Source organism: Alosa alosa, chromosome 3, assembly GCF_017589495.1.
Source record: "Alosa alosa isolate M-15738 ecotype Scorff River chromosome 3, AALO_Geno_1.1, whole genome shotgun sequence".
NCBI classification, from domain to species: Eukaryota; Metazoa; Chordata; class Actinopteri; order Clupeiformes; family Clupeidae; genus Alosa; species Alosa alosa.
Genome location: NC_063191.1, coordinates 31,386,445 through 31,413,440, shown reverse-complemented (window position 1 = coordinate 31,413,440; position 26,996 = coordinate 31,386,445). Strand labels below are relative to the sequence as shown.

The window sequence follows — 26,996 nt, the reverse complement described above, 5'->3', positions numbered from 1 at the left end:
AAAAATTGGCATAGTTCCAGGTCACCGGCAGCTGGACGCAAAAGGGCGGTCCACGGAGATTTTGTTCATTTTTACGACTCTTTCTTTCTATGGCTAGGCTATGAGCGAAATCTGGGGAATGGAATTCCATAATGTTACCACTTGCGGTCAAAATACCGTTTTGTTCATGCATTATTAACCTATGTTAGCCTACTTAATGTTATTTTATTCATAAGAAGTGAAGTTTAAAATGTTGAGATTCCAGACAAATAAAAGCTACAATGTAGGTACCGGTAATCAGCTCATTAGCTCAGATCAGTGGAGAACTACTTTGGGGGAAAAACTCACGAGGGAAACAAATAACCGAGAATTGATCTTTAAATCAAAATTCCACTAGAGCTCCAAGTGTAGGCTTCACGCCGCCTTACACCACTCAGCTCTCATAGTCAAGTTTAAGTTGTTTATTGTCATGTAGGCCTAGCCTACTCATAAAAGAAATTATAAGTAACGAAATTATTGTGTTCAAGAGCCAGCTCAACTTTAAAGAGTAAATTAAAAGTAGGCTATTCATTAAAAGGGTAAATATTCTGTGTTTATGAATGAGTGCTTGCGTGTCCACCGTGGTTTGTATAGAAATTAATATTAAGTGACACATACACGTAAAAGGGCAGTTTTTTTCAAGAGCTCCTTGGGGAATGATTTGGAAAATTTGAGGAAGCTTGAACTATCAAATAGGATGGCGGCAGACAAATGGCCAGTGAATGAAAATCTGTCGGTGGCGGTAACTATGATTGTCACACACTTCATAGGCAATTTGCGCAAAGTTACAAGCGGTCGTGCGCTTATCCTGGACACCAGTATGTTTTGCACAAAGGCACGGGACATCACGTAGGCCTGTCGTTCTCATGTTGGCCACAAACTTGTCTGTAACCCTGTGTGCCTCCACTGCATCGATTGCTCTTTTCTGCAGCTGTGCATAGAGCTCATCTACACGGGGCATGATCTTAGAACAGGTCTAAGGAATAAAAACTCAGGATCTAAGAGCATTCGAGAAAACCCTTTAGCCTCTCTAACTGAGATTGTATTAAAATCTCCAGATGTTTCAATTATTTAGAAACACTCCAAAATAAGCTTTTAAATCTTTTCGGAGATCTTGTGAAAAAAGCGGAGAAACTATAAAAATCCGAGAAGACACGCACTGAGGATGCTGCTGACGATTGATGTGCATAGCAATTAGGGTAGGCTACACGTCTTGCACTTTCTTACGCACTCCACCAGATGCTCCTCTCATGACACTAGCCCCATCAAATGTCTGTGCAATCAGCCTTACTTTATCTGTGTCACTCTCAGGTGAACAAACTCGCATACACCATTTCAAGACTTACAGTGTAGCCCTCATCGAAGTTGTGCTGCAATATTAGCTTTCCCAGCATGGCTAATTTGCACAACTCAGATGCTAGCCTCATGTTTTTGCCTTCTCTGAAAAATGTTTCATGTCACACACACCTACACTAGCCTACTCCAAACATCCCCTTGTCCCCCAGAAGATCGGAAAAGCAGGCATGGAAAACAGAACATTTTATTGCGTTCAGGACAACCAGAGCTTCTTATCAGACATATGGCCTATGTCCGATTAAATGACCGACTCTTGTCCTTTGTTTGTTGGTATACGATGTTAATGTCGGGCTGATCAGGTCCTAGGTCTTTGATAGCTAAGTTAACTACAAACTCAAGTCTTTCGAATAAGTTCTTTAAGAGAAACTCCACACTATTGCACACACGCTGTTCACTCGCCATTTTTCAACTGTCTGCCTGACCTCACAAACTTCGTGCGGACTAATACAGTAGTAATACATAGGCTACTACCTACAGTAGGCAGTAAGTTCTGACGTCGTATAGGGTGGGCAGTGGCATGGTCTGCCCACCCGACCTTCTACTAACCGCGCTCTAGCTGCAGTTCCATTATTGGATTTACATAGACAAACAGCAGGCGCTGTTCAATTTCTTCAGGGCAGTGACGTCACTGCCCTACCAGAAATGAAATGTAACGTTACTGTAGGCCTACAACAACTACGGATATGATCAACGAGATCTTTGAGATCTTTGCGAAATTTCTTTCCAAATCATACAAAAATGTAACATGATTCAGTACTTTGCCACTGATTACAATAATAAACAAACAACATTTTATTTAAAAAAAATATTTTGTGGATCTACTTTTCTAGTGGATGAATCTTTAGTAGGGCTCTGCCCCTCCTGCCCAAGTGAACGAGCCGCGTCTGTAAGATTGTTCTTAGGTCACATATCAATCAAATCATAACAACTGCAATGATACTGTTTTTAAAATCATGTGTAGTAGGCCTAAGTGTAAATGTGTGTGTCTAAACATGCTTTAATGAGCTGAATTTGAGCTTACAGTTCTTTCACCAACCTATGTGTTTTACATTAACTTACAAAATAGATACTTTAGCTTAGTCCTCAGATAGAGGATGGTTGCTGCTCTGTTAAGGTATTTCTGTCCCTCCCAAACTGCATTGAAATGGTATGTTTAGCAGCCAGAATTTCAAAATCTGCTGGGGGAGAAATCACCGGCCCCCCTCTAACAGGAACCCCCCCGAAAAAAATTGCCTGATTGTGCCCCCCCCGCCTTGCATGACGCCCCTGGTTGACATTGAGGGGAGTGTTAATTTATTTTCATTGTGTCCCCTAGGTTATATCTGTGGCCTGAAATGCCTTGTATGTAAAAAAAAACTTCTTCCCGAAGCACTTTTGAATTTATTTCCTCAGCATATTAGGTCATATCATAGATTATTATGGCAATTATTTGAACAGTGAAAATAATAATAAAAGAGTCTTTGAACTTTAATGTCACTAATGCTGATTATTCAATGATTCATTTAAATTTAAATATTTAAAATACTTTCACAGCAAAAAATATATATGCGATTAATTTAGATTAATTAATCACAGAGTATGTAATTAATTAGATAAAAAATTTTAATCGATTGACAGCCCTACTGAAAATGCATTTGTATTTGACCGAGGACAGATGTAGGTTGTTAGTGACCAAATATTAGCTTTTTTTGTGGTACGATGGCTTTGTAAATTACGTTTAATTAAAAAGTGTTTCAACTGTCCCGGGTCTCCCCTACACTCTTATAACGAATATGTTGAAAACAACACAACTTGCGTTGTTTCTTAACACATCTCTATGTCCAGATAGGGACAACACATTTGTTTTAAGAGTGTAGTGTTTGTGGTTTGCTTGATTTTTTTCCCCATTTCCATTTCTTTGTACCCTCCCTCTGACTGAGGTTTTTGGCCAGACCCACTTACAAACTGCAGCCCTTCACACACACCCGTCAAACGCACAAAGAATCACACTTTGGTTGAGGTGTGTGTGTGTGTGTGAGAAAGAGAGGTGGTGTGTGTGTGTGTGTGTGTGTGTGTGTGTGTGTGTGTGTGTGTGTGTTTGTTTGTTGCATTTCTTGATAACTAACAGGTACAAACAGGTTACTCTAATGTCCTTCTTAAAAATAAATGAAGGGGGCTTTTAAGTCTGTGGTTGAGGAGTGTTGAGTGCTTCTACTTAAAGAAACATGGTACTGTTTTATAAACTACAGATTCATTTTTTATTTACAGATTTTACACAACATCCCTACTTTTATTGGTTTGTATCTTCTTACATCTTTCCTTCAGCGTTTCAGACTTGAATTACTATTTTGCATTTTTCTATGCATTAGTTTGATTTATCTTACTCTGTGAAGTTGAGCTGGCAATGAGTCGAAGAAGGTCATCACTAGTATTGATGTAACATCTTTATCAAGTAGGCTATGTGACAATAAATTTCAGTAATCTGAAGCGAAAAATCATTAAAGATGTCATTCCCAGAGGCATAAAACAAATGGCATCAGTTAGCATATGCTGTTATTTAGTGGTTTCATTGAAGTTCACTGTAGTCAACCAAAAACTGACAAGGCAAGCCCATTTCTTTTCTTTTTTTTATAATTATTTTTATTTACTTTTCAGAGATTACAGGCAAGCCCATTTCTTGTCGATAAAAGCTATGACCCTTGGGGCCTTGTGATCTCAACTGACACACTTCAGAGTTATAAAAATCAGTTAGCAATTTTGTTCTGCCAAAAGAGAGACACATAAATGAGTAGAGGTGTCCAATTGTTTTTATCTTTTATCTACCTCTAAATTGTGTTTTTCCACCTTTAAGTAGCATACCATTCCTAAACAATTCTAAATTAAGCTTATGTCGTTTTACAATTGTCTTTAGTTTTATATTGTTAGTTTCTTATTGTTGAACCTGGCCTGCGCAATACAGTTTATCCATATTGCGCTGCATTATGGTGTCAGTGACCAATTGGCTTGCGGCAGTCAGCAGGAAGCATCAAAGATTAGCCACACAGCATGTCATGTAAACGAGTTTGGATAATGAATGAATTTTGTAAATATTTGTAAACACTGATTTCTGAAGCGTCATTCTGACATACATCCTGACATTTTTGTTCTCTTTATCGTGATCTAAAAACTACAGACTTTAACCATATTTATTCCTTCTGGAGTTAACAATGAACTTAGATTAATGTAGGAATTATATAGTGATTGTGTGGCCTATGAGGGAACACCTAGTGATCCCCTTGGTACCATCAAATGGTAGCTTATAGCGATGTGATCAAGATACACACCGGTATACCGTGTTCTGCCTTACCTGTGACCATGTCATGGTCCGCCTGATTACAGAATTTATAGTTTACCCACCTCTTTTTTTTATCACTACACCCCTGTTTGTGGATGTGTACAATTGGTTCAGAAACTGTTGTGGTACTCTCAACATTTAATCTCAGTCAATTGTATGTTATTGTATATTGGGGCCCCATTTGAGGGGAGTCTGGCAGGCCCTTTGCAGCAAGTAATTTGTCTGGCATGGTGATTTTGGGTTCAGTGGGTGCTTTTTCATTTCAAGGTGATTTCATGTGGTACCTCCTATGTTTGATCTAGGCCATATCTGAGGGGGCCTTTTTTGGTGTCTGCCGGGCTCTTCGCAGCAGATAATTTGTCTGGCAGCGGCCATTCAGTACTCTGTGTGACCTGCCTGTTCATATCAGATTGATTTTAGATGGTGCTTTTGAATGTTTGATCGAACACATTTTTTCAGCCCTCTTTGAGGCCCTCAGGGGCCAAACGCAGCGGTGGGGCACTGGCAGACATCCATATCTGCATATGACAGGATATTCCCTGGGTGCCCCTGTGCTCAAATGTTAATCTCCTTCTATCAGCCAAATATCTTGAAGATTTTGAATAGTTTTATTTTGGTTCTCGAATTGCCTTTCTTCGTGTTCCGGTAAGGTCAAATCAGTGGGCGTGTTTGACTTCTCGCTGCGCAAATCTGGCTGAATCTAAAGAGGATATTTCAAAGTGACCCCAAATATCTGAGCAGTAATATATCTGTGCAATATCATAACTAATCAGAACATGCATACACCACCTTTCTGACGCTTAACATAGATCATCCCACTTCTAACTTGCAATAGTGGCCTATGGCTCCAGGCTGGGACTGCCGGATGGCACCTAAAAAAATAAAGCAGTAATTGTCATATCTTGTCATTGTTGATGAAGATAAAAAATCAAAGCACTCAGAAATTAAGGTAAGTCAATCAGGTGTACAAATAGAAATGATGATTACCTTCTGAAGACACCTTTTCCACCATCACCATCTCTGTTAAGTCTTGATATCAGTTTATTTGTGAGGATTCTGTCAATACGAGTACAAGTAATTTGAAATAATTGTTATGATCAGTTTGGCAAATATTCACAACACTACTCACATTACAACCAACACAATGGTAAACATGGCTAATGGCGGCCTTACATTGTCCGATTTTGGTCTGTTTTCACAGTCGGCAACTAAATTTCCGAAGTCGGACAGAAATCATGGGAGTTTTACTGGAATCGTGGCGCGCTCCTGTCAACTAGATCGTCTGTTGGAGTCAGTCTTTTTCTAGTTTTGCTGTTACGACAATATCAAACATGTTTGATATTATCACAAGTCTTTCTAGTCATGGCTCATGCAAATAGTGACGTGAACAATATAAAAAACAAAAGTGACCTCTCTCCAACACCAAACAGGAAGGGGCAAAGTAGGCGACAGCTGTAGCAAGGGACCTGATGAAACCCATGAATATGATAATTTGTTATTTCGTTTCTTATACATTATTAGTCGGCTCTTCCACGTGACAGAACAACTCTATATCGGTTAGGGATGTCGCGCATGAGACAATGCTGCAGAAACATGAAAATATGACTTTGAGTTTAGTAGGCTATCATTTCAGTTCCTGTTGATATCTATTGCACGATGGGTAATAATTTAATCTAGTTGCAGTCTTGTAAATTGTGACCCTGCAAGATCCCTAGTCATTGCAAAATCATAGTCTGTGACTTAAAACTCTATTACTTGTCTTTAAATGTGAGCGGGTCTGAGACTGTAGTCTTTCAAAAATCTTTTCCAAATCTTTGCAAATCTGTCTGTCAGTGTAAGGAGGGCTTTAATTGTGCAATTCAAGACTATTTTAAGTAGGTGCAATAATCAGCTAAACACAGTTACAGACATAAATACAGGTACACATTATAATAATGCTATCTCTGTGTGCATTTGTGTGTCTATCTGTTGAGTGAACTCTCTTGCAGGCTTGGAACATCTTCTGTATGGATGTGGCACACATTTGGAATATTCCAGAATGCATTTTGTGTTCTCAGGACAGCAGTCCTCATAACACACTGCCTGAAAACAGAGGGAACAGACAAAGATTAATAAATTGCAAAACACACAGAGCATAAAAGACCATCACTGAAGTACTGCTCTTAAATAAACAGATGTGTTGGTGCCAAGTCAGGTACAGTACATCAAACAAGGGGCAAAAAAAGGGCTATGAAGTTAAGAACATGTAGCCCAGTGGTCCCCAAACTACGGATACGGCCCGCCATCTCATTTTGGGTGGCCCCCCAAAACATGTCTGTGGTATATAGCATCTGGCCCGCACGGGAGTACGTGCTGCCACTAATATTTTTGATGCGACTTGACTTACTGCTTCCATGACGCAGTTTCCAAGTCAGTCCAAGTCAGTAGAACAATCAGAGACAGTTGAGCCATTACCAAACATATATGATAATACAATAGCGTGAGTTTATATATCTTATACCCTATTTGTCACGGTTACTTATAGATTTGATAGCGCATGAGACACTTGGAGACTGGACACCAGAGACGGATGTACCCTATTTTCCGCTAAAATCAATGGAACTGGCGCTGCGAAGATTCTGAAAAAAATGCCTTTTCATTTTGTTTAACACCAGTCAGAGACAGTTGAGCCATTTGTCACTTTGTTCACATGGAGTTGACAGACTAATAAGAATGCACAGGACTGCGACGAGGGTGAGCAGGGTTCGATTCCTGATCGATGCATAATGGACGAAGTTTGCCAGGGCGGATAAGCATAGTTGTAAAGGGCATGAATTGATTTGATTGAACGGTCATCCAGCCAATCACATCAAGTTAGCCAGTGAAGAACCAGAGCCGCTCTGATCAAATTCAAAGTGTGCGTCTTTCAAGGCTGTGCTGCTGCTTGGGTCTGCATTATAACGTCTGCAGTGAGTAGATTTCAGGTAGAATTGAAATGATAATTGTTACCGCATTATGACAATTTAGTAAACCAAAATTCACTGTGAAAGTGAAAGCGGGGGTGCGCGCACAAAGGCACTTGTTGTTTGTGCAGAAAGACCTTTGGCTACTGTTCTCAGAGCATTATGCTTTCTCTGTGTATGATCTGCAGCTTTTCTCAAACTATGGGCCTCCTCAACAATTAACCTACCTGGTCCACGTAGCCGCGAAATTAAGTTATGCCCGGTGCTTCCAACGTCTGATCATTTGCAGCAAGATTGAATGGTATGGAACCGCGGACTGAAAATAAAAATAAACTAGGCTAAAAGTTTCCCCAATCAGAAATACTTATTAATTTGGTGTCATCAACTATATAGACATAGCCCAGTCAGCACACATACGTCTCCAAGACACTTGGAAAAGATCTGAACAGCTTAATTACATCGCGTTCAATTTAGAACGCCTTATTTGACATGATCTTACAAACGTCGGCGGCATTTCACTGTCAATGTTACTCGTAGTGCTACATCTACTGGAGATCTTAATGTCTTAAATATGATCGCGTTCCATTTAGAACATCTTTTTTTGATCTTACAAACGGCGGCGTCAAGACACATTTGAGAACTAAGATTTCCAGCATGTAGAACTCAAATAGAACGCTTATGAGCGCTCATGCAATGTGTGCGTCCCTGCAGCAAGTGAAACTGGAGGTAATGTGGGCTAGAAGCAACAATAGTTTAAACAACAACGTGGCTTCCTGAAACTATCAATGGAAAAAGCATAGAAACTACTAATCATAATCTTTAAATTGACATTAATTAAGCTGGCTAGCAACACAATTTATTTATATTCCCTTGGGTAGACTTCAAACGTTCCAATATAGTCTTCACCCCTCTCAGAAAATACTTACAACGTCCCTGTAGGGAGTTATTTATAATTTGGCCAGATTGTTTCATTTTCCTATCCCACAACCCCCACACTTTTAAAAAGCTTGATACACCTCTGGTTGGGATATTGAAGAAATTTCACTTAAATTGCAACCGCAATATGCCTGCTTGCCGATGTTCAAACGACAACGAAAAAGATATCAAAGCACATTTTGTGTTTGAATGTAGCACAAAAAAATGTTTAAACAGCTGGACAAATGATTTAGCTAATTGATTATAGCCTGTACACCAGCAATTGTTGAACATTTACCTGTACAAGGACATTGACAGTAGCCCAGCCTAACAAGCATATGTTGCAAAAGACATCGAAAGACGCAATTAATCAGAAATAAATAATGTAATCTGTAGAACTTTATTTAACAAAATAGAAAGGCTAGGCAATCAAGGACATGGGTAGATGGAGGAGAAATCAAAAATAATAAATAAAAGTGTGCAAAAGTTGGAGAAAGTCAGATATGTGTGTGTGTGTGTGTGTGTTTTTGACGTGTGATGAAATAAGAAAATAAATAAAAGGTCTGTAGCATAGGGAGAGGGATGTAAAAGTGCTAAAAGTCTTGTAGGTGTGTGTGTGTGTGTGGGGGGGTCATGAGTGCTGAGGAGTGAATGAGTGCAAAGTCAGTATAGTGTGAGTTCAGAGTTGGGAAATGTTTGAGAGTGCTGAGGAGGAATGTGTGCAAAGTCAGTATAGTGTGAGTTCAGAGTTCGGATGGCCTGGGGATAAAACTTCTCCTGAGTCTCTCAGTTCTGGCTTTGTGACTACATAAGGCTGTCTTCTTGATTTCAGCGGTAGGAATAATCCATTGTTAGGATGAGAAGAGTCCTTCAGAATCTTTTGGGCTCTTAGGAGTACTCTTCTGGAATAGATATCTTGTAGAGCAGGGAGTTGAGTTCTTATAGTACGTTCAGCTGAGCGCACTACTCTCTGCAGAGTACTACAATCTCTAACTGTGGAGTTCCCATACCAGGTGATGATGCTACCAGTTAGAACACTCTCAACCCTCTGAAGTGTAGAAGGCCTTCATGATGGATGTAGAAACTTTGAATTTCCTTAGCTGACGAAGGAGTCGTTGTCTGGACTTCTTCAGAACATATTGGGTGTTAACAGTCCATGTTAAGTCTTCAGTAATGTGGACACCAAGGTATTTAAAACTTGTGACTCTCTCTACAGGTTGCCCGCTGATCATTAGTGGGGGGTGTAACTGTAGTTCTGCTGCTGCCTTCTGTAATCCACTACTATTTCCTTGGTTTTATTGATATTCAGTGTCAAGCTGTTAGATTGACACCACTGTGCCACCTCATCAACCTGATCCAAGTAGAACTGTTCATTGTTGTTACTAATCAGGCCCAAGATCACTGTGTCATCTGCAAACTTGATGATGGAGGTATGACTACTGTTGGCTTTGCAGTCATGTGTGTAGATGTTGTACAGCAGTGGACTCAAAACACAGCCTTGGGGAGCACCAGTGCTGATGGTTAATGAGTCAGATGTCAGACCCCCACTCTAACCACTTGTGAACGGTTGGTGAGGAAGTCAAATATCCAGTGACACAGGGTGGTGTTCAGTCCTAAGGCCTTCATCTTTGTGACCAAGGTGAGAGGTACTATCGTGTTGAATGCTGAACTAAAGTCAATGAACAGCATCCTCACATAATTCCCATTCCCGCCTCCAGGTGAGTTAAGGTGGTGTGCATGAGGTTTGAGATGGCATCCTCTGTAGACCTGTTGGCTCTGTAAGCAAATTGGAGGGGGGGGTCAAGGAGGCAGGGAGGGATGAGCAGATAATGTTTTTTTCACAAGCTTCTCAAAACACTTCATCACTGTAGGCGTCAGGGCTACTGGGCGGTAGTCATTGAGACATGATGGACTTTTGTTTTTTTCGGTACTGGAACAATAACAGACTGCTTGAGGCAAGTAGGAACTGTCTCTTGAGCCAATGATGTGTTAAAGATATAAGTGAACACAGGAGCTAACTGAGCAGCGCGGATTTCAAAACCCTGTTAGAAATTCCATCCGGTCCAGTAGCTTTTCTACAATTTACCCTCCTAAAGGCATTGCTCACATCGACCTCAGAGACACAGAAAGGTGCATCCTCATTTGCTTCACATGCTGCAGCTAGTCCAATATAGTCTGTGTTTTTCATGTCAAAGCGAGCATAAAAAGCATTAAGTTCATCAGGGAGAGCTTTACTCACATTCATCATAGGAGGGGACTTTCTTTTCAAAGCCAGTGATGGTTCGAGTCCTTTCCACACTCGTGCTGGATCACCCTCCAAGAAATCAGCTTCAACTCTGTCTCTATAGCGCCGCTTAGCATCTTTAATAGCCCTACGTAAACTATAAGATGCTGCTTCGTAATCCGTCATATCCCCTGAAATAAGCCCAGCATTATAAGTCATGGTGCGTGTCTTTAATGCCGTTCTCACTTCTCTATCCACCCATGGCTTCTGGTTAGGGAAGCTTCGGATCTTTACAGTTTAGAAAACATGTTTATTGAAATAATGAACATTCTACATTCTACATTCAACTGTCTACATTTGAAGCATGTTGAATCCCTGGCAAGATCTGCGTGTTGTGCGGAGGAATTTGTTGATCTTGTTGATGCAGTCCTTCATGTCACTCCTCCCCATAGCAGGAAACTTTCGTTGCAGTGTTGTGACCAAAATATAGAACTGCTGTCGATGGCCGCTGTGGGATATACATACCATTGTAATCAGAAGGATCAGTTCTGTGACATGATGTAAAATACATATGGTAATGTTGATATAGTAATGAACAGTCTTTGAAAATCTTCTCTAAATGTATACTGAAATTTGTTCAATTGTAATTTCATTCACATAAAAATGAATTTTCATCATATTTCTCTACAAGATAGAGAAAAATATAGAGTGTATGACATGTTCAGCAAGTTGTGGGTTATTTAACAAAAAAGACTGAATTGGAATATCATTAACCTTTCAAAGGTTATGATAAACTTAGTGATCAGTGTAAATCTAAGGTTTAGATTTATTTGGTCTATAAGAATAAACCATTTATTTGTATATAAGCAAATGCTACAGTCGATAAGAATGATATTTAAAAAAACATGTACCTTGACAGATTAATCGGAGAACAAAGTATCTTGACCATGACAGATTGCATTTCACCTAGTAACTAACTGCTGAAATGCTATAATGACATTTCTGACAGAATACAGTATGTGATTTCACATCATGTTTTCTATAACTACATATTGAGAGGAGTAGAATAGCTATCAAATCATGGCATCTTAGAAAATGTTGAGACAAGCACGTCTGATGTTTGTCATTTAGAAGTTAGCAAGCTAAAATAGTTCACTACAAACTGCCTAGCAAGGTAACAACTTGAGGGAAGGCAATAAGTTAATTACATTTCTGACAGAATCCGTGATTTCACATCTTGTTTTCTACAACTACATATTGAGAGGAGTAAAAATATCGCTCAACTCATTTCATGTCAGGGAACGTCTCGACGCAACTTAGAAATGCGGCGCCCATTGATTTATTCAGCTTTGGTATGCTATTCTGACTTGCAAATGTAATGCTTACCTAACAAGCAAATTGGTACTAGAAAACAAACTTACAGGTTATATACTAACAGGGTTTTAAATGAAATTGTCAAATGAAAATAACTGACATCAAAAGCAAACGAGAATACTGCAAGCAGTTCAGAGTAATGCAGCTAGCTAAAGTTACATGACTATGCACTAGCCCCCACTATGCCATAATGTTGACGCTGATGAGAAAGCATATTTCTGTCAAATAACTTGATTTTAGGACTACAAATTAAGATAAACCATAACTAGAACCGATGTAAAAACATATATTACCTCAGTTTATCCAGCTGTGTGGTTTCCAGTCGAGATAAACTCCAACGAAGTGCAGGTGGCATCTGGCTGTCCATGTCAAAAGTGACTGAAGTGAAAATATTTTTTCATGACTCATCTTCAAGTATCCAAGACATTTCGCGCCATAAACCCCTTACCAATCAGATAAAATTGAAGCTTATATTGTCAGCATTATGGGGAAGATTTCAGAAATAAATCAGTCACTGGACAGCTGAGATATTAGATGATTGGTCATTGTTACAATTTTAATAAAATTAGACTGGTTGGGCTCGTTAAGGGTTAAACGATGCAACCACTATGTCTATCCTAGCAACACCTTAGTAACCATCTTTGCATTATCTGTTTTAACTATAGCCTACATGATATGATTTTTTTTTTTTTTTTCGAGTCAAGTCGGCTTTTATTGTCAATTTCTTTACATGCACTGGTCATACAAAGAATTGAAATTTCGTTTCTTACCTTCCCATGTAGACATAGACATGCTTTAAATACAGACATAGACATACTATAGACATAGCCATAGACAATAAACATTAAATTAAAGTGCAAGACTGAAATATAGAACATGTATGTATCAAAATAGAAATATAGGACATATATATAAAAAAAAATAGAGGTAGTTGTGTTGTATTTTTATATAGTCTTAACAGTTACATGAAGTTTAAACTTGTGCTTGTGTGACCTGTATATTTACATTGATATGCAGTATGCAGTAATTTCAAGTATATCAGGCTTGATGTGAAGCAGCAACACGTTAGGGCTGCGCCAGTCACAGTGCAGTTCCACAGGGCGGTGTTGGGGGGGGGGGTAGACAGGATCCTAGTTTCCTAGGTTCCTGGCTGGCTGGTGGGTGGGGGGGGGGGCTGTCAGTGATGGGAGAGTGGGTAGAGTGTTCAGCATCCTGATTGCTTGGTGGATGAAGCTACTTGCCAGTCTGGTGGTGCGGGAGCGGAGGCTCCTGTACCGCTTTCCAGAGGGCAGGAGGCTGAACAGTCCGTGTGCAGGGTGGGTTGTATCCTTGACAATCATTAGTACTTTACGGGTGAGGCGGGTGGTGTAAATGTCCTGCAGGGAGGGAGTGGTGCTCCAATGATCCTCTTAGCTGTGTTAACAGTGCGCTGGAGGGTCTTCCTGTTCTGATCTGTGCAGCTTCAGCCCCACACTGTGATGCTGCTGGAGACGATGCTCTCGATGGTCCCTCTGTAGAATGTAGTCATGACAGGAGGCGTGGCACTTGCCTTCTTCAATTTAGCGAAGAAGTAGAGGCTGCTGGGCTTTCTTAGCCAGTGAGGCTGTGTTGGTGGTCCAGGAGAGGTCGCCGCTGATGTGCACCCCAGAAATGTTGTGCTGCTCACTCTCTCCACAGCATCTCCGTCGATGGACAGTGGTGGCAGTTGTTTGTGGCCTCTCTGAAAGTTGACAACAATCTCCTTGGTCTTGCTGACATTTAGCAGGAGGTTGTTGTCTTTGCACCATTTAGCCAGCAGGTCTACTTCTTCTCTGTAGTGAGCCTCATCGCCCTTAGTGATGAGGCCCACCAGTGCTTTGATGTGTGACATGACTAGCCGTTCGAAGCACTTCATGATTATGGGCGTGAGTGCTACAGGACGGTAGTCATTGAAGCATGATGGTGATGATTTCTTTGGCACGGGTATGATGGTGGCAGTTTTGAAAAGTGATGGGATGACTGCTTGCTCCAGAGAGGTGTTGAAAATGTCTGTAAAACATCCTTCAGCTCTTCTGCACAGTCCTTCAACACTGTCCTGGTATGTTGTCTGGGCCTGCTGCTTTATGTGGGTTAATGGTGGCTAGTGTCCTCTTCACGCTGGCAGAGGACAGGTACAGGGGTTGGTCGTGGGGGGGAGGTGGGGTTTTCTGTGGGTGAGTGTCATTTTGTGCTTCAAAACGGGCGAAAAAACTGTTCAGGTCATTTAGCAGAGAGGTGTTGTTCTCACAGCTCCGTGGCGCAGGCTTGTAGTTATATAGTGATACATGATGCATAACAATTTTGCCATTTTCATGCACTGGTAATTCCTTGGAATTGCATTTCTAGTTCCAGTGTGGTAGCCTATAGGCCAGTGTTTCTCAAAGTGTGGTCTGGAGACCACTGGTGGTTCGCAAACTAAGTGGTCCGCGAGCAGACGTGGTATAATGTAAATGAGTTGTTTGCCATATTGAACCAACGTGTATGTAAATCCAAACAGTTCTGCAACACTGCCTAAGCTATAGTTTAAATCAATAAGCAAGGTGCAAATACATTAAGCAAGGTGGTTCAGTTAGTTTTTATTGGTTAAGTGGTCCTTGGTCTGAAAACGTTTGAGAAACACTAGTGCAGTGTGGTAGAATTACGTTTAATTAAAACATGTTTCATTCATCCGTGTTTCGCGGTCATTGCGTGAGGCTTGAGAACTATACGACTTTGACTAGGCTACACGCTAGTCCTATAATGTAGGCTAGCCTATGTAACCAGATAAAATAATCATTATGTTTTTTTAGTTAGCTTTATAGCCTTGAGTAGGCTATATTGACTGGAAGTTTAGAATTGAAATCCCTGTGATCTTCCGTAGGGGCTACAGCATTGTTTTGTAGGCCTAGCGTTTTCACTAAGAGCTCCTTCACCTGTTTTCCTGGCATCGGCTACTTTTTTTTTTATTGTAACCTAGGCCTAATGGTTGGCTCTGTAAAAGTGAGGCAGTTGATTGTGCGCATCCTCGAAACCAAAGCCACGAGAACTATTTTTGTTCTGAGTAGGCAGTTTTTCTCAAACGCAAGGAACAGTCGTAGCCTAGGCTTCCCTGTCAGCTGATCAACTTTGTTGGCTAGAGCACGCACCCGTCAGGAGGGACGCTTAATTTCGGTGAGTGTTATGTTGTTAGGATACTTGTTCTCCGTTTTGTTCATGGCTTTGAAGTCGATAGGCCTACTAGCCTATGCCAATCTGAAATGTTAGTCTTGCTGATATCCTATTTGTCATATTTGAAGTGGTGAGCAGAAATATTTAAATCACTTGTGTTAAGAATTGAATTACGTGATCGCTGTTATCTGTGGGGCATTGGCAGGACGCTAATCAGAATTTTATAGACCTACTAAGACGTGATATCGTGAATTTCATCAGCTTTGTGTTTCTGGTTCTCTAGTCTTATATTTCTTCAAAGATCAATTACTTTTTGGTTAACAATAGCCTATATTTTGATATAGAATTTCTTTCAGAATGCTTTGGTAGGTCTATGCATGAGCATGATGGAATTTCTTACTGAATTTGTCTGTAGTGCCCTTGAGCAAGCATAACCCCTCACTGCTCCGAGCGCCGCTTGTTGTTGCAGGCAGCTCACTGCGCCGGGATTAGTGTGTGCTTCACCTCACTGTGTGCTGAGTGTGTTTCACTAATTCACGGATTGGGATAAATGCAGAGACCAAATTTCCCTCACGGGATCAAAAGAGTATATATACTTATACTGTTTACTGTCTGTGTGTCTTTGGTGGGTAGGTTAGGCTACAGTTTGTGATTGGGGAGAAGGCTGTTTGCTTCAAAAATCAAACAATGTGTAAAATGATCAAAAATCAAACAATGTGTAAATTGGTTTTATGTATGACTTAACTAGACTAGCATATATCTTTTTTTGAGTTGGTCTCAACTCAAACTCGCTGCACTGTCCTGAAATTCGTATCAAGAATCGTATATAAAATGTCTCTTAAAGTGTCAGGGAGTGAGGTTTGCTGGCTATCATTAAGCACTTAGAGAACCATAGGGGACCATGAGGAGCAATTTAGTGAAATTAATGATAAAAAAAGAGCTTGAAATATGGACTGTACCTTTAATGGACAGTTATTTGGTCACCAGATAGGTCATTGACTGTTTATACAACGTTTGACAAAAACGACTGCAGACATTGTTTAATGTGCTGACAGAGCAAAAGAGCAGATGTTTTTTTCCATGTAACTGCTGACTAGTGTTTTTTTATGAAGCTCATAATGTCTTTCTGAGTTACTGAACAACCTGGAGTGGTGTGGCCAGTTGTAAAGGATAATTATTCAGGCATCCATTGCTGTAATTGGCAAAGAGGTATAGCTTAGATTGAGAGACATATTTGTTTCTTTAAAATAAATAAATAAATGGAAGTCAGATACTTAGCTAAACTACTAAGATAAACTGTACTGCACTGTAATTTTGGGTAACTAGACTGGCACTTATACATCATGAGGTAGAGTAGACAAGACACAAATTAGCCTACTAATAGCTGGGGCCTACTTGGCAGCAGTATGATATATGTGTATTAGAATGAGTGGAATGGCTGCAGCTTTATTAACTACAGTGGAGTCTAGAATTGAAGGGGAAGAAATAGAGACAGCAGTGTGGACTGAGGCAAAGTCCTTATAGGCAAGTTTCACTAGTCGATGCCCATCTTGCTAATGGCTTCGGGCAGTTATTTTGGGCAGCTATTTTTCTATTCAAATAAATGGGGAGGCATACATAAAGGAGGTCATATTGACATACTGTAAAAAGTACCGTTAGCACCTTGTAATAACCATTGCTTATAAATGAGTAATGAGTAGTATGTAGTTATTTAACAGATAGCCTAAGTAACATGTTTTTAACTGATTACAAACAATTATGTGACCATTAACAAATACTAATTGTTTCTAATGCTATATGTTTTTAATTTAGCATTAGTTTGTGTAATCTAATTTTTATATCATCACTTGTAAATGATGAATTGTCATTTATTAATGTTTAGTTAAAACTTTGGTAATGGTTAATAATTTCTTTGAACACCATCTATAAACATTATTTGGATGGCTAACGTTGCAACTTCATTATAATACCTCGAAAAAGGTTAATGAGTTTGTAAACCATCCATAAACTTTATGTGGATGGTTATTACAATGCTTTTTAAATGGTTACACTTTGCAAAGTTTAGGCTACATAAACATTATTTGGATGTGAGTCTTAAGTGCAGCTTGTTTGTTAGTTAGCCTAATGGTTAGTAAATGCTTTGTAAGTGTTTTATAATCAAGTTTAGACATTTCATTAACAAACTGTTCAGTCAATATTGCATCACTTTATCACATATTACAGAATGGTATATGAAAAAGATGAGATAAATAAGTGGTCAGGGTGCAGTAATAATGTTTTTATTACAACAATGACATCAGAAAATAATCTTTTTTGGTCTTTTTTGGGCTACAAGCTGCACAACTTGACATACTTGCTCCCTATCTATAGATATACTGTACATTCCAGGCAAACTAGAGTTCATAGTAGTTCATCAACAGGCAATTGTGCACTAATGACCGTAGTTTCACTCACTGTTGTGCAAAAGGATCACTTGTTACAAACTGGAAAATGGTATGCTAAATGGTTAAATATCTGACAGAGAAAGGGAGTGCAAAGGTGAAATTATCACAGTTAAGTGAAAACACTTGATTACAGAGAATTGCCAGGAAAACACTGACTTGACTTGCACAATAATCTTCTCTTGAGCCATTGCTTACTGTGTGTGAAATTTGTTTGTTGTACAGATTGGTCATTATGTCTGAGAAATTACGCACTGCCTTCTTTCTCCGCCCTTCCTCTCCTGTAGCATTTCATCAGTGCTCTTTTCAAGTTGTACTAGGGTAGTGCTTAACTAGTAGCTACTGCAAACTATTGTTAACTAGAAAACATTCTATACAATACAAGGCCATATCATTTTCTATCTTAAGTGATCATGTAAACAATATTTAAACCAAAACAATTGCACCCCAGACTATAAGCTATTTTTACCATATAAGTCTGTTTTTGCTCCTTTACTCACCCCATGCCACTGTCTTAAGTCTCAAATGTGTTGAGCTCCTAGCAACGTGCCTGCCTAATCCGACCGTGCGTGCACAAAAGCTCAATTTAATTGTAAATGGCTAGTGCGTAGTGTACCAATTTTTTTTTATGAGATAGATAGCTTAACATAGACTGTGAAGTCCCAGTCAGTCATTCCTAAATTTGATTAGGCCTTAACAAGCCCGCAGTTAGCTACAATGCATAACTATGGTCCAGCTTATTATTTTAACCCTGTGTGGGTCTCTTAAGAAATGAAGTCAAGTCAAGTCAAGTCAAGTCAGCTTTTATTGTCAATTTCTTTACATGCACTGGTCATACAAAGAATTGAAATTTCGTTTCTTACTTTCCCATGCAGACATAGACATACTTTAAATACAGACATAGACATACTATAGACATAGCCATAGACAATAAACATTAAATTAAAGTGCAAGACTGAAATATAGAACATGTATGTATCAAAATAGAAATATAGGACATATGTATATTTTAAAAAATGCATCAAAAAAATGCATAAAAAAATGCATCAAGTATAATTAATAAATGTGGTTTTCTGTGCAACATATGCATACTTTGCTAATGTTTCAACCAGCCTGTTGTCCATAGCCGGTCAAGAGAGTGGCGCCCGAATGATTTTAAGGCTATTTCGCATAGGCTACTCAATGGTGCTATTTCACACGCATTATAGCGACCCCCACTTACCGGGGCTACCTGTAGGTGGAAGGTGTTAATAGCCGATTGGCGTAGCCTACAGTGGACTAGGGCTGTCAAAATTGCTCAAAACTGACGTTCGAATTTTCCCTCTAAAATAAACACATGTATTCGAATATATTCGAATATCTAGGCTATATTATTATTATTCCTTTTGAAACAATGAGTGAGCAGGCCGCGTGTTTGTATGGTTATATTGCTTGACAGGGGAATCCCATGCAGCTTTCAGCCATAAGGCTACTTTGAGAACATTTCCTAATTCACCCAGCACTGATATTCAAAATGTTGAAAACTATTTCGGCATACAAGCAGTTTAATTAAATGTAATTTCCGTTGTAAACAAAAGGGCTACTTGGTGAGGCTTGGCCTCACAGATGCGCTTGTGCCTTAGATGCTTGTTCTTAATGTTAAAGTTTTCGATGTCCCAAACGGAGAGCCATATGTCCTTACTTTATTGTTTTTAACGATCTCTATGCTACTCACCAAAACGTAGGCATGGGAACATGATGAAGTATCCAACTGTCGTGTGTGAAATTATTGTGATTACGAGCCAGTGGTTTTCAAACATTATGCGCGACTCGGACATCTGACGAAATGCAATCGTCCTCGCATTCGCAAAATGAGGACATACATTAGACTGCTCAGAAAATAACAGGTGTGCCTTCTCAGTTTTGCACGGTTTTAGTCAAGTTATAGGCCGGTTTTAGTCAAGTTATAGGCCTGTTTACCTTTAAAGGTTCTGTTTCATTTTGCAATGAGCAGTGCTTTCCCTTTTGCATTGGAAATGCTCTGTGTCATGGTGTGTGTGTGTGTGTGCGTGTGTTACAATAATAACGATTTAAAAAAAAAAAAAAACATTTTAAAAAAATTCTGACCGCCCGATTCACGTTGGCTGGGGGGTAGGGGGGCCCATCAGACATTTGTGCCCAGGGGTCTATGAATTGTTAAAGCAACACCAAAGAACTTTTCCTCTGTTGCACGCAGTATTTGTTTATTCAGCAACAGCTTTGCAAATAACAATGTCCACATACAAGGTAGAATATGTTGCATGATTTTATGAAAGTACGATGTATTGCGACATCTAGGGATGTAACAATAGGAAAATTTAACCTCACGGTTATAGTGACCAAAATGATCACGGTTTTCGGTATTATCGCAATATTTTTAAAAGTGTGTTCAATATGTTCAAAAAGGACTAATGGGCTGAAATAGTTTCAAAAAGTGTGACAGCATTTACTATTACAAAATATAGGCAAAATCTTATCACAAGTGCAACATTTAACCAGGGACGCTGGAACTCATTTTCATCTGGGGGTGCTCATAGAGGGGGTGCTGTGGGAGGGTAAAAAATTGTTACTGAGTAGATGTGATTCTTTTATTCTGGTGCATTTTAAGGTGGCCTATTGCTACTAGAAGGGCATATTTTCATTCACATTCATAGGCCTACATCCTAACTGCACAAACAAACCTGGCTTAGCTGAGCATTCTTAATTCATGTTACCGTGACATTGTGTGTTGTCCCGTTCACTTTTTCCTTGGTCATGTATAATTGGCTTTGTGCCACAATTAAATCCATCAAGTAGTAGAATCAGTAGGGTACCAGTTTTGTTATATTGTACCAGGCCTACTGTATGTCAAAAGCAGGCTTGGATGAAGCTGGGAAGGATTAAATACATGGTTTCCACACTGTGGTAATCATCCGTGATAATCATGATATTTGAAATGAAAGCGATAATTGTTATCGTCAACATTTTTATCGCGGTTTACCGTTATACCGGTAATCGTTACATCCCTAGCGACATCAGATGCAAGTCAAATTTGTAGTTTCTTATTATATTCTTATATGTCTCGTTCCATCAAACTAGACCGCTACCCGATCTGGCAAACTTACATAGCGCGGTTATAGCCGATAGAGGACCGCGAAACGAATGCAGAAGTGCCGTTCACCCCGCTACGAGTTGATGAACCACTGAAACGATTTTGGAAACATTATTTTAAGGTACAAAAAACTCTTTGGTGTTGCTTTAATCCGGCCCTGCCCCCAACAAATCACACCTTTCCACCTCTGGGCTATAATGTCCAGGAGGAGGAGGGGCCTGAGGCCTGGTGGCCTGATAAAAAGGCCTGGTGTCTAACCCAAACAAAGATGCATTGATATCTGCAATAATAATAATAATAATATCTGAACAAAGACGCATTGATATCTGCAATAGAGTTTTTTTGGCGATACAAACTCACAGCCGAACATTGCAATAAATACATAGACCATCTGGACAAAGTCATCAACAGAGTCATAGCACTGAAGGGAGAGGCAACTGGCATGTGATCTCCCCACGGGCCAATGGATGTACAAATTTTCTCCTGTGCCTACAATATATAATCCAGTGTTTTGTCAAGTTGCAAATTGCTATTCGTTTTAACGGATTTTTATGATAGTATGAAGTACTTTTTGTACAGGCTACTATCCCCTTCTGATATTGTTGAAGCAGTAGGCTACTGTAAGTGTGGATGATATTGCATCTGTCTATTGCAAGTGAGAATGTGGCAGGTGATCTACTGTATAGGCTTCATAAAATAAAATAAACAGATTGCTAATGGCCTACAAGCAGATCTGATGTCTGATGTGTGATCAGTGGAATATGGGGAGGGAAGTGGCAGTGTTTTTTTGCGCGTATGCAGAAGTCAGCCAAATATGAGGGGACTGACATAGATAGATAGATAGATAGATAGATACTTTATTGATCCCCAAGGGGAAATTCAAGGGTCTCAGTAGCATACAGACATCACACACAACATGCACTTACAGCAGAAATGGTAAACATAAGTATAAGTATAGACATATAACTAAACTTCACTGTACAATAAAGACAGTAGAAGATAAGAAAGATAAGAAAACTAACCAAACTAAATACTAAATACACTATATAAATTAAATTAAGAAAGTCCAATGTGCTTGAGGGTGATCAAGCATAAGACGCTTGTAGTGACAGGGCCGGGACTGGTAAGGTGCTAAAGGGAGTGAGTGCCATGGTGAAGGTGCAAACAGTAGTCCAACCATAGTCCTTAGTTATGTGTGCATGGCAAGGTGCTCAAGAGAGTGAGTGTTATGGTGAAGGTGCAAAAAGTAGTCCAACATTAGTCCAACAGTGCAACAGTGCAAGAGTAAGGTCTAGAGACCAGCATAAATAATATGGACAAATAGGAGAGTAAAGTAAAGTATAATGTAGACAAGGTAAACATAAAAAACTATTTCAGTGCAAGAACAGGTTGAGGTAATAGGGTTATAGCCATTCATTCATTCAGTATTGTAGCAGAAGCCTGACCGCAGCCATTGATCATGTGTGCTAATATAGCATGAAAAACAGTGTAGCAGTAAAACAGTAGTGAAAACATTAGGCTGTGTACATTAGTAAAACAGTAGTAAAACAGTAGTAAAGCAGTAGTGGGCAGTCAGTATTCAAACTAGGAGAGGGTGGAGAGGCAGACAGACTAAGCAGAGAAGTCTATCTCTCCTCTTCCCTTTAGTGAGGCATTGACCAGTTCAATGGCCCTAGGAACAAATGACTTCCTCAGCCTTTCAGTTGTGCATGGCAGTGAGCGAAGTCTCCAGCTGATCAAGCTCTTTTGGTTTTTGATAGTGCCTATCAGTTGTTTTATGAGGGCGGGCTTTATCTCTCTCACTTTCTGATACGTGTAGCCTGCCTGGAGCAGCGATATGACCAAGGAAAATAAGAAAATTTTAGCTAACAAACTCATACCACATGCTACACTATAGTGTATCTCTGAATATAGACTCGAGGTAAAACCTCACATTGTTAGGCTACTTTTCTCCTGCCCTCAGTGGGTTAAATGAGACTTGCTGAGATGAGGTTAACAAGTGTTTACTCGCAAATTCACGTTCCTGCAGCTGGCCGTTTTGAATTCCTTTGCGAAACAAAGCAAATCTGCACTGAGTGCGATTGTGAATTTAGCTCGGCTTAATAGTTTAATATTGTCTTGGAAATTATTGTATTGGCTTGTTCACGAGTTATTTTTTCAGTTAGCATTATAATTTCCATGTGTCCATGATGGTTAAGACATGACGTTCTCAGGGAGCGCAGACCTTTCCAAGGCCAAATGTAGCTATTTGCAACAAATCTGAAAGTGGAAGTGGAAAAATATTTTTGCTTAGTGATAGGTGTTTATAGGGTTAATATGTTTTTTTTGTGTGTAGCATATAGATCATAATTCTTGATAATTAGTGTGCAAAAATGCGAGACCTAATAGACTGACTCGCCCCTTTAGTTGGAATAAGTGATCATTGCAGCCTAGGTAGACACGAGAGGAGCAGAAAAACACCAACGTAACATGAGGGATAGATGTATTTCTTCACAAAGAAATATCAAACAATAATGGATTGAAAAGAGGTACTAATAAACCAGTCATGCTAGAATAGAGACCAGAAAATGGACATCCACAATCCCTTTCTATCAACACCAGTGATTTACATAGATAAGGATTAGGCTTTAAAACAGATTGTCAATTATGTTTGGTCTGTTTTTGGCTGCATACATGAAGGGCAACGTGAGCAATGTTTTTTCTCTGGTTTGAGGTAGTAGCCTACTCAAGAAATTTCTTCAGGATGGTAGGTCTGAAAAGTTACAACCTAGCAACCAATATAGCAGCCAATGAGATTAACCTAGCAACCAGCATAGCAACCACCACCACTAACCTAGCCACAACCTATCAAGCACTTCCAGGATGACAACCTAGCAACTAACATAGCAACCAACATCATTACCCTAGCAACCAGTCTAGCAACCACTTGAGTTACTATAGCAACCACCACAACTATCCTAGCAACCCCCTGGCAACCATCTTACAGCAACAACCTAGCAACCACCATAGCAACCAACAAGATTACCCTAGCAACCATCATCGCAACCACTTTATTTTGCATAGCAACCACAATTTGTTCCCTAGCAACAACCGAGCAACAATCTGAATTATCCTAGCAACCACCACTATAACGTCAACCTAGTAACCATCATAGCAACCGACATGATTACCTTAGCAACCACCATAGAAACCACTTTATTTTGCATAGCAACCACCATAAGTACCCTAGCAACACCCTAGCAACCATATGATTTACCCTAGCAACAACCTATGACAATGTCTACCTAGCAACCACCATAGCAACTTACAAGATTACCCTAGCAACCATTATAGCAACCACTTTATTTGGCATATCAACCATCATATGTACCCTAGCAACACCATTGTAACTATTTCTGCATTATGTGTTTTTACGCTGTATGATATTTTACATCATATTTTTTCAGTTTCATGCACTGGTAATTCCTTGGAATTGCATTTCTAGTTTGATATTAAAAATGTCTTTATCAAGAACCGATAACAATATGCAATTGGGCTTGCCTCAGTTTTGAATGATGGTCATGCATAGACTCTCTCTGGGTCTTGCACACAGTGTCAAAAGGCTATGTGCTACAGTTCTCTACCGGGAAAAGCTCTATTTGACAGCTTTTCATCTGAGGCCGTTTTATTTGAGGGGTGAGCGTACATAAAGGCCAAGGTGGTGGAGTGCATTACCAATTGTTTTCTCTGTAACAATTGTACTTGCTGTCTCTCTGGAGCTCTTTCTGAGTTGTCCCTGGCTCTTGGGCTTCTCTTTTGACTTCTGACTCCGTGGTCAGAAATTTGCAAGGAGCTCCTATGCATAATTGTTACAAGTTTGCGGATAATTACCCCAATGGTGCCTATTGGAAGATTCTGAAGTTTTGAAATATGTCTGTATCCAGTTCAATTGATTTTGCAACACTAAGATTGTAAAGGTCTTGCTTTTACCCATCATGAGATGTTTCTTGTGAGACACTTTAGTAAGGAAAAACCTTTTTATAACCTATCAATATTTACTAACCTAGCTTATATTAATTTGCACAGATAAGAGGGATAATTACTTTCTAACTACTTCAGCTGGGTCCTTGCCGTGTTCTGCTTTTTCTTGGTGTGTTCAATACTTTTCCCTGTGTCATTCCACTTAATTACACATCATTTTACTTATGAACATTAATGTTTTGAATACTATATATTTGTGGATTTTCTGAGTTAATATGAATGCCTACTGAAAATTTCATGTGAATAGCCTCATTGGAAATATACTCACTGAAATAAAAAAGTTGACGCGTTCAATACTTATTTCCCCCACTGTATGTTTAACAAAATACAAGTGCTGACACCAAACCACGCAACAGAACATGAATATAGGGCCATTAGCCGACGTTACAAGATGTCACATCACAAGACACCTCGTGGGTAAATAAGGAAGAACAGCCTAACAGGATTTAATAGCTTAACCTTTGAGCCTTTTCCAGCTTTGCTCAGCAGTATCCCCTCTCTTCATTCATGCATTTTCTGTTAACTGTAGGTAAAAGAAGGACAGAAGGTAGGTGTTATATCAACATACATGTCTCCTTTAAAATGTGTCCATTTTGATCAGTTGACTTTTAGTTCGAAGAGATAATGAATGATAGAGCAGATGTGACTGGGCAGGACTGATTTTTTTTTTTAAATGTGATGATCACATCTTGGAGGCATATTATCTGGCATGATATCACCTCACAGATCACAACTAATGAAACAAAACAAAAATACTGTTCTTTGTTTCAGATGTGTTAAGATGTGTTGCTTTCCATTTCCATGCTCCGTTTAAATTGTGTTTGGTAATTACAATTGGTAATAGCATAGGAATCCATTTCCTATTGTTTTTACTGTAATCTGTTGTATTTACTTGACATCCATTCATCTAAATGCATCTGCATCTGTTTAGCCTTAGTCAATGTAATGTGCTCCTCTTGAGTGTCTTGCTCCTGTCTATTTCTCTTAATAGTGGAGTGTTGGCAGCTGCCCTATTTCTCCCTCGCTTTGTAAATCAGCCAGGCTACTGACCCCAGCATGTCAACAGACATGGAACCCACTATTGTAACATGTGATGCTATGGACACTGAGACAACAACAGCAGATGTTACAGAAAGCAAGACTGGTCTCAGGAAAGAAAAGAAAAATGGTAATGTATGTGTTTTATCTCCTTAGGATGGCACCTCCCATTAATAGATGATAATTACCAATGAGTTAATTTCTGTAAAAATATTTAATTTCTTGACAAGTACATTAGTCTTGACTGACAATGGCTAATAGGAGGGAATGTACAGTCATGCAAAATTGTAATGTTTCTGTATTTATTGTTTTACTTATTTTTGTATTTCAGAGAAGACAGATGGGTACTTGTTGGCCAGGTTCCAAGGAGATGGTGTGAGATACAAAGCTAAACTGATTGGTGTGGATGATGTTCCAGAACCTAGAGGGGATAAAATGAGTCAGGACTCAATGATGAAGCTTAAGGTATGTTTGAGGTTTTATCTCACACTTGCCCTGGTTTTAGGGTGTCTCTTTCTGCCCTCAAAATCTCTCTGGTGGGGTAATTTCATTGTAGTGTTAATTTCGTCAGACGAGATGAGAGGAAATATGTTAGTCAACGACCTTTTTTTTCATGACTAAGACGAGACGATGACGAGACGGCAGTAAATGTCGTGAAACATTGACTAAGACTATCTTAAGATGCATTATTGTTGACGAAAAAAGACGAGACTAAAATGTTTTGCATGAAATAAAAACTAAGATAAAATCTCTCTTCATTTTCGTCTACAAAATGAGAAGACAGAATATCTAGCTGTTACGTTTTCAAAATATTCCGAATGAGTTAATACGCAACAGCTTTCCTGTAGGCTAGTCTACGTGCTGTTGCTGCAACCCTGTGGCTGCAACACGAAACTACATGGAACAAAAACACTGGAGATTTCTGTGTGTGTGTGTGTGTGTGTGTGTAAGAGAGGGAGGAGTGTGTGTGTGTGTGTGTGTGTAGTAGAGTGAGTTGTGTTAGTGTGTTAAAGAGAGGGACGACAGTGTATGTGTGTGTATGTGAGGGAGAGTGTGTATGTGAGGGAGAATGTGTGTGTGA

General features: G+C 39.5%; 1 protein-coding gene across 6 annotated transcripts in view; it reads left to right on the top strand.

The window, feature by feature from the left end:
• The window catches only part of dab2 (DAB adaptor protein 2), a 219,467-nt gene that overhangs the window by 19,880 nt on the left and 172,591 nt on the right, over positions 1 to 26,996 (top strand). For 2 of the 6 annotated variants that reach the window (XM_048238685.1, XM_048238679.1), the window contains exons 1-3: positions 15,212 to 15,310; positions 25,869 to 26,045; positions 26,247 to 26,380. In XM_048238685.1, the coding sequence (XP_048094642.1) occupies positions 25,934 to 26,045; positions 26,247 to 26,380 (246 nt within the window). In that variant the 5' untranslated portion in view covers positions 15,212 to 15,310; positions 25,869 to 25,933. The other 4 variants (XM_048238681.1, XM_048238684.1, XM_048238682.1 and 1 more) reach the window with 3 other exon arrangements.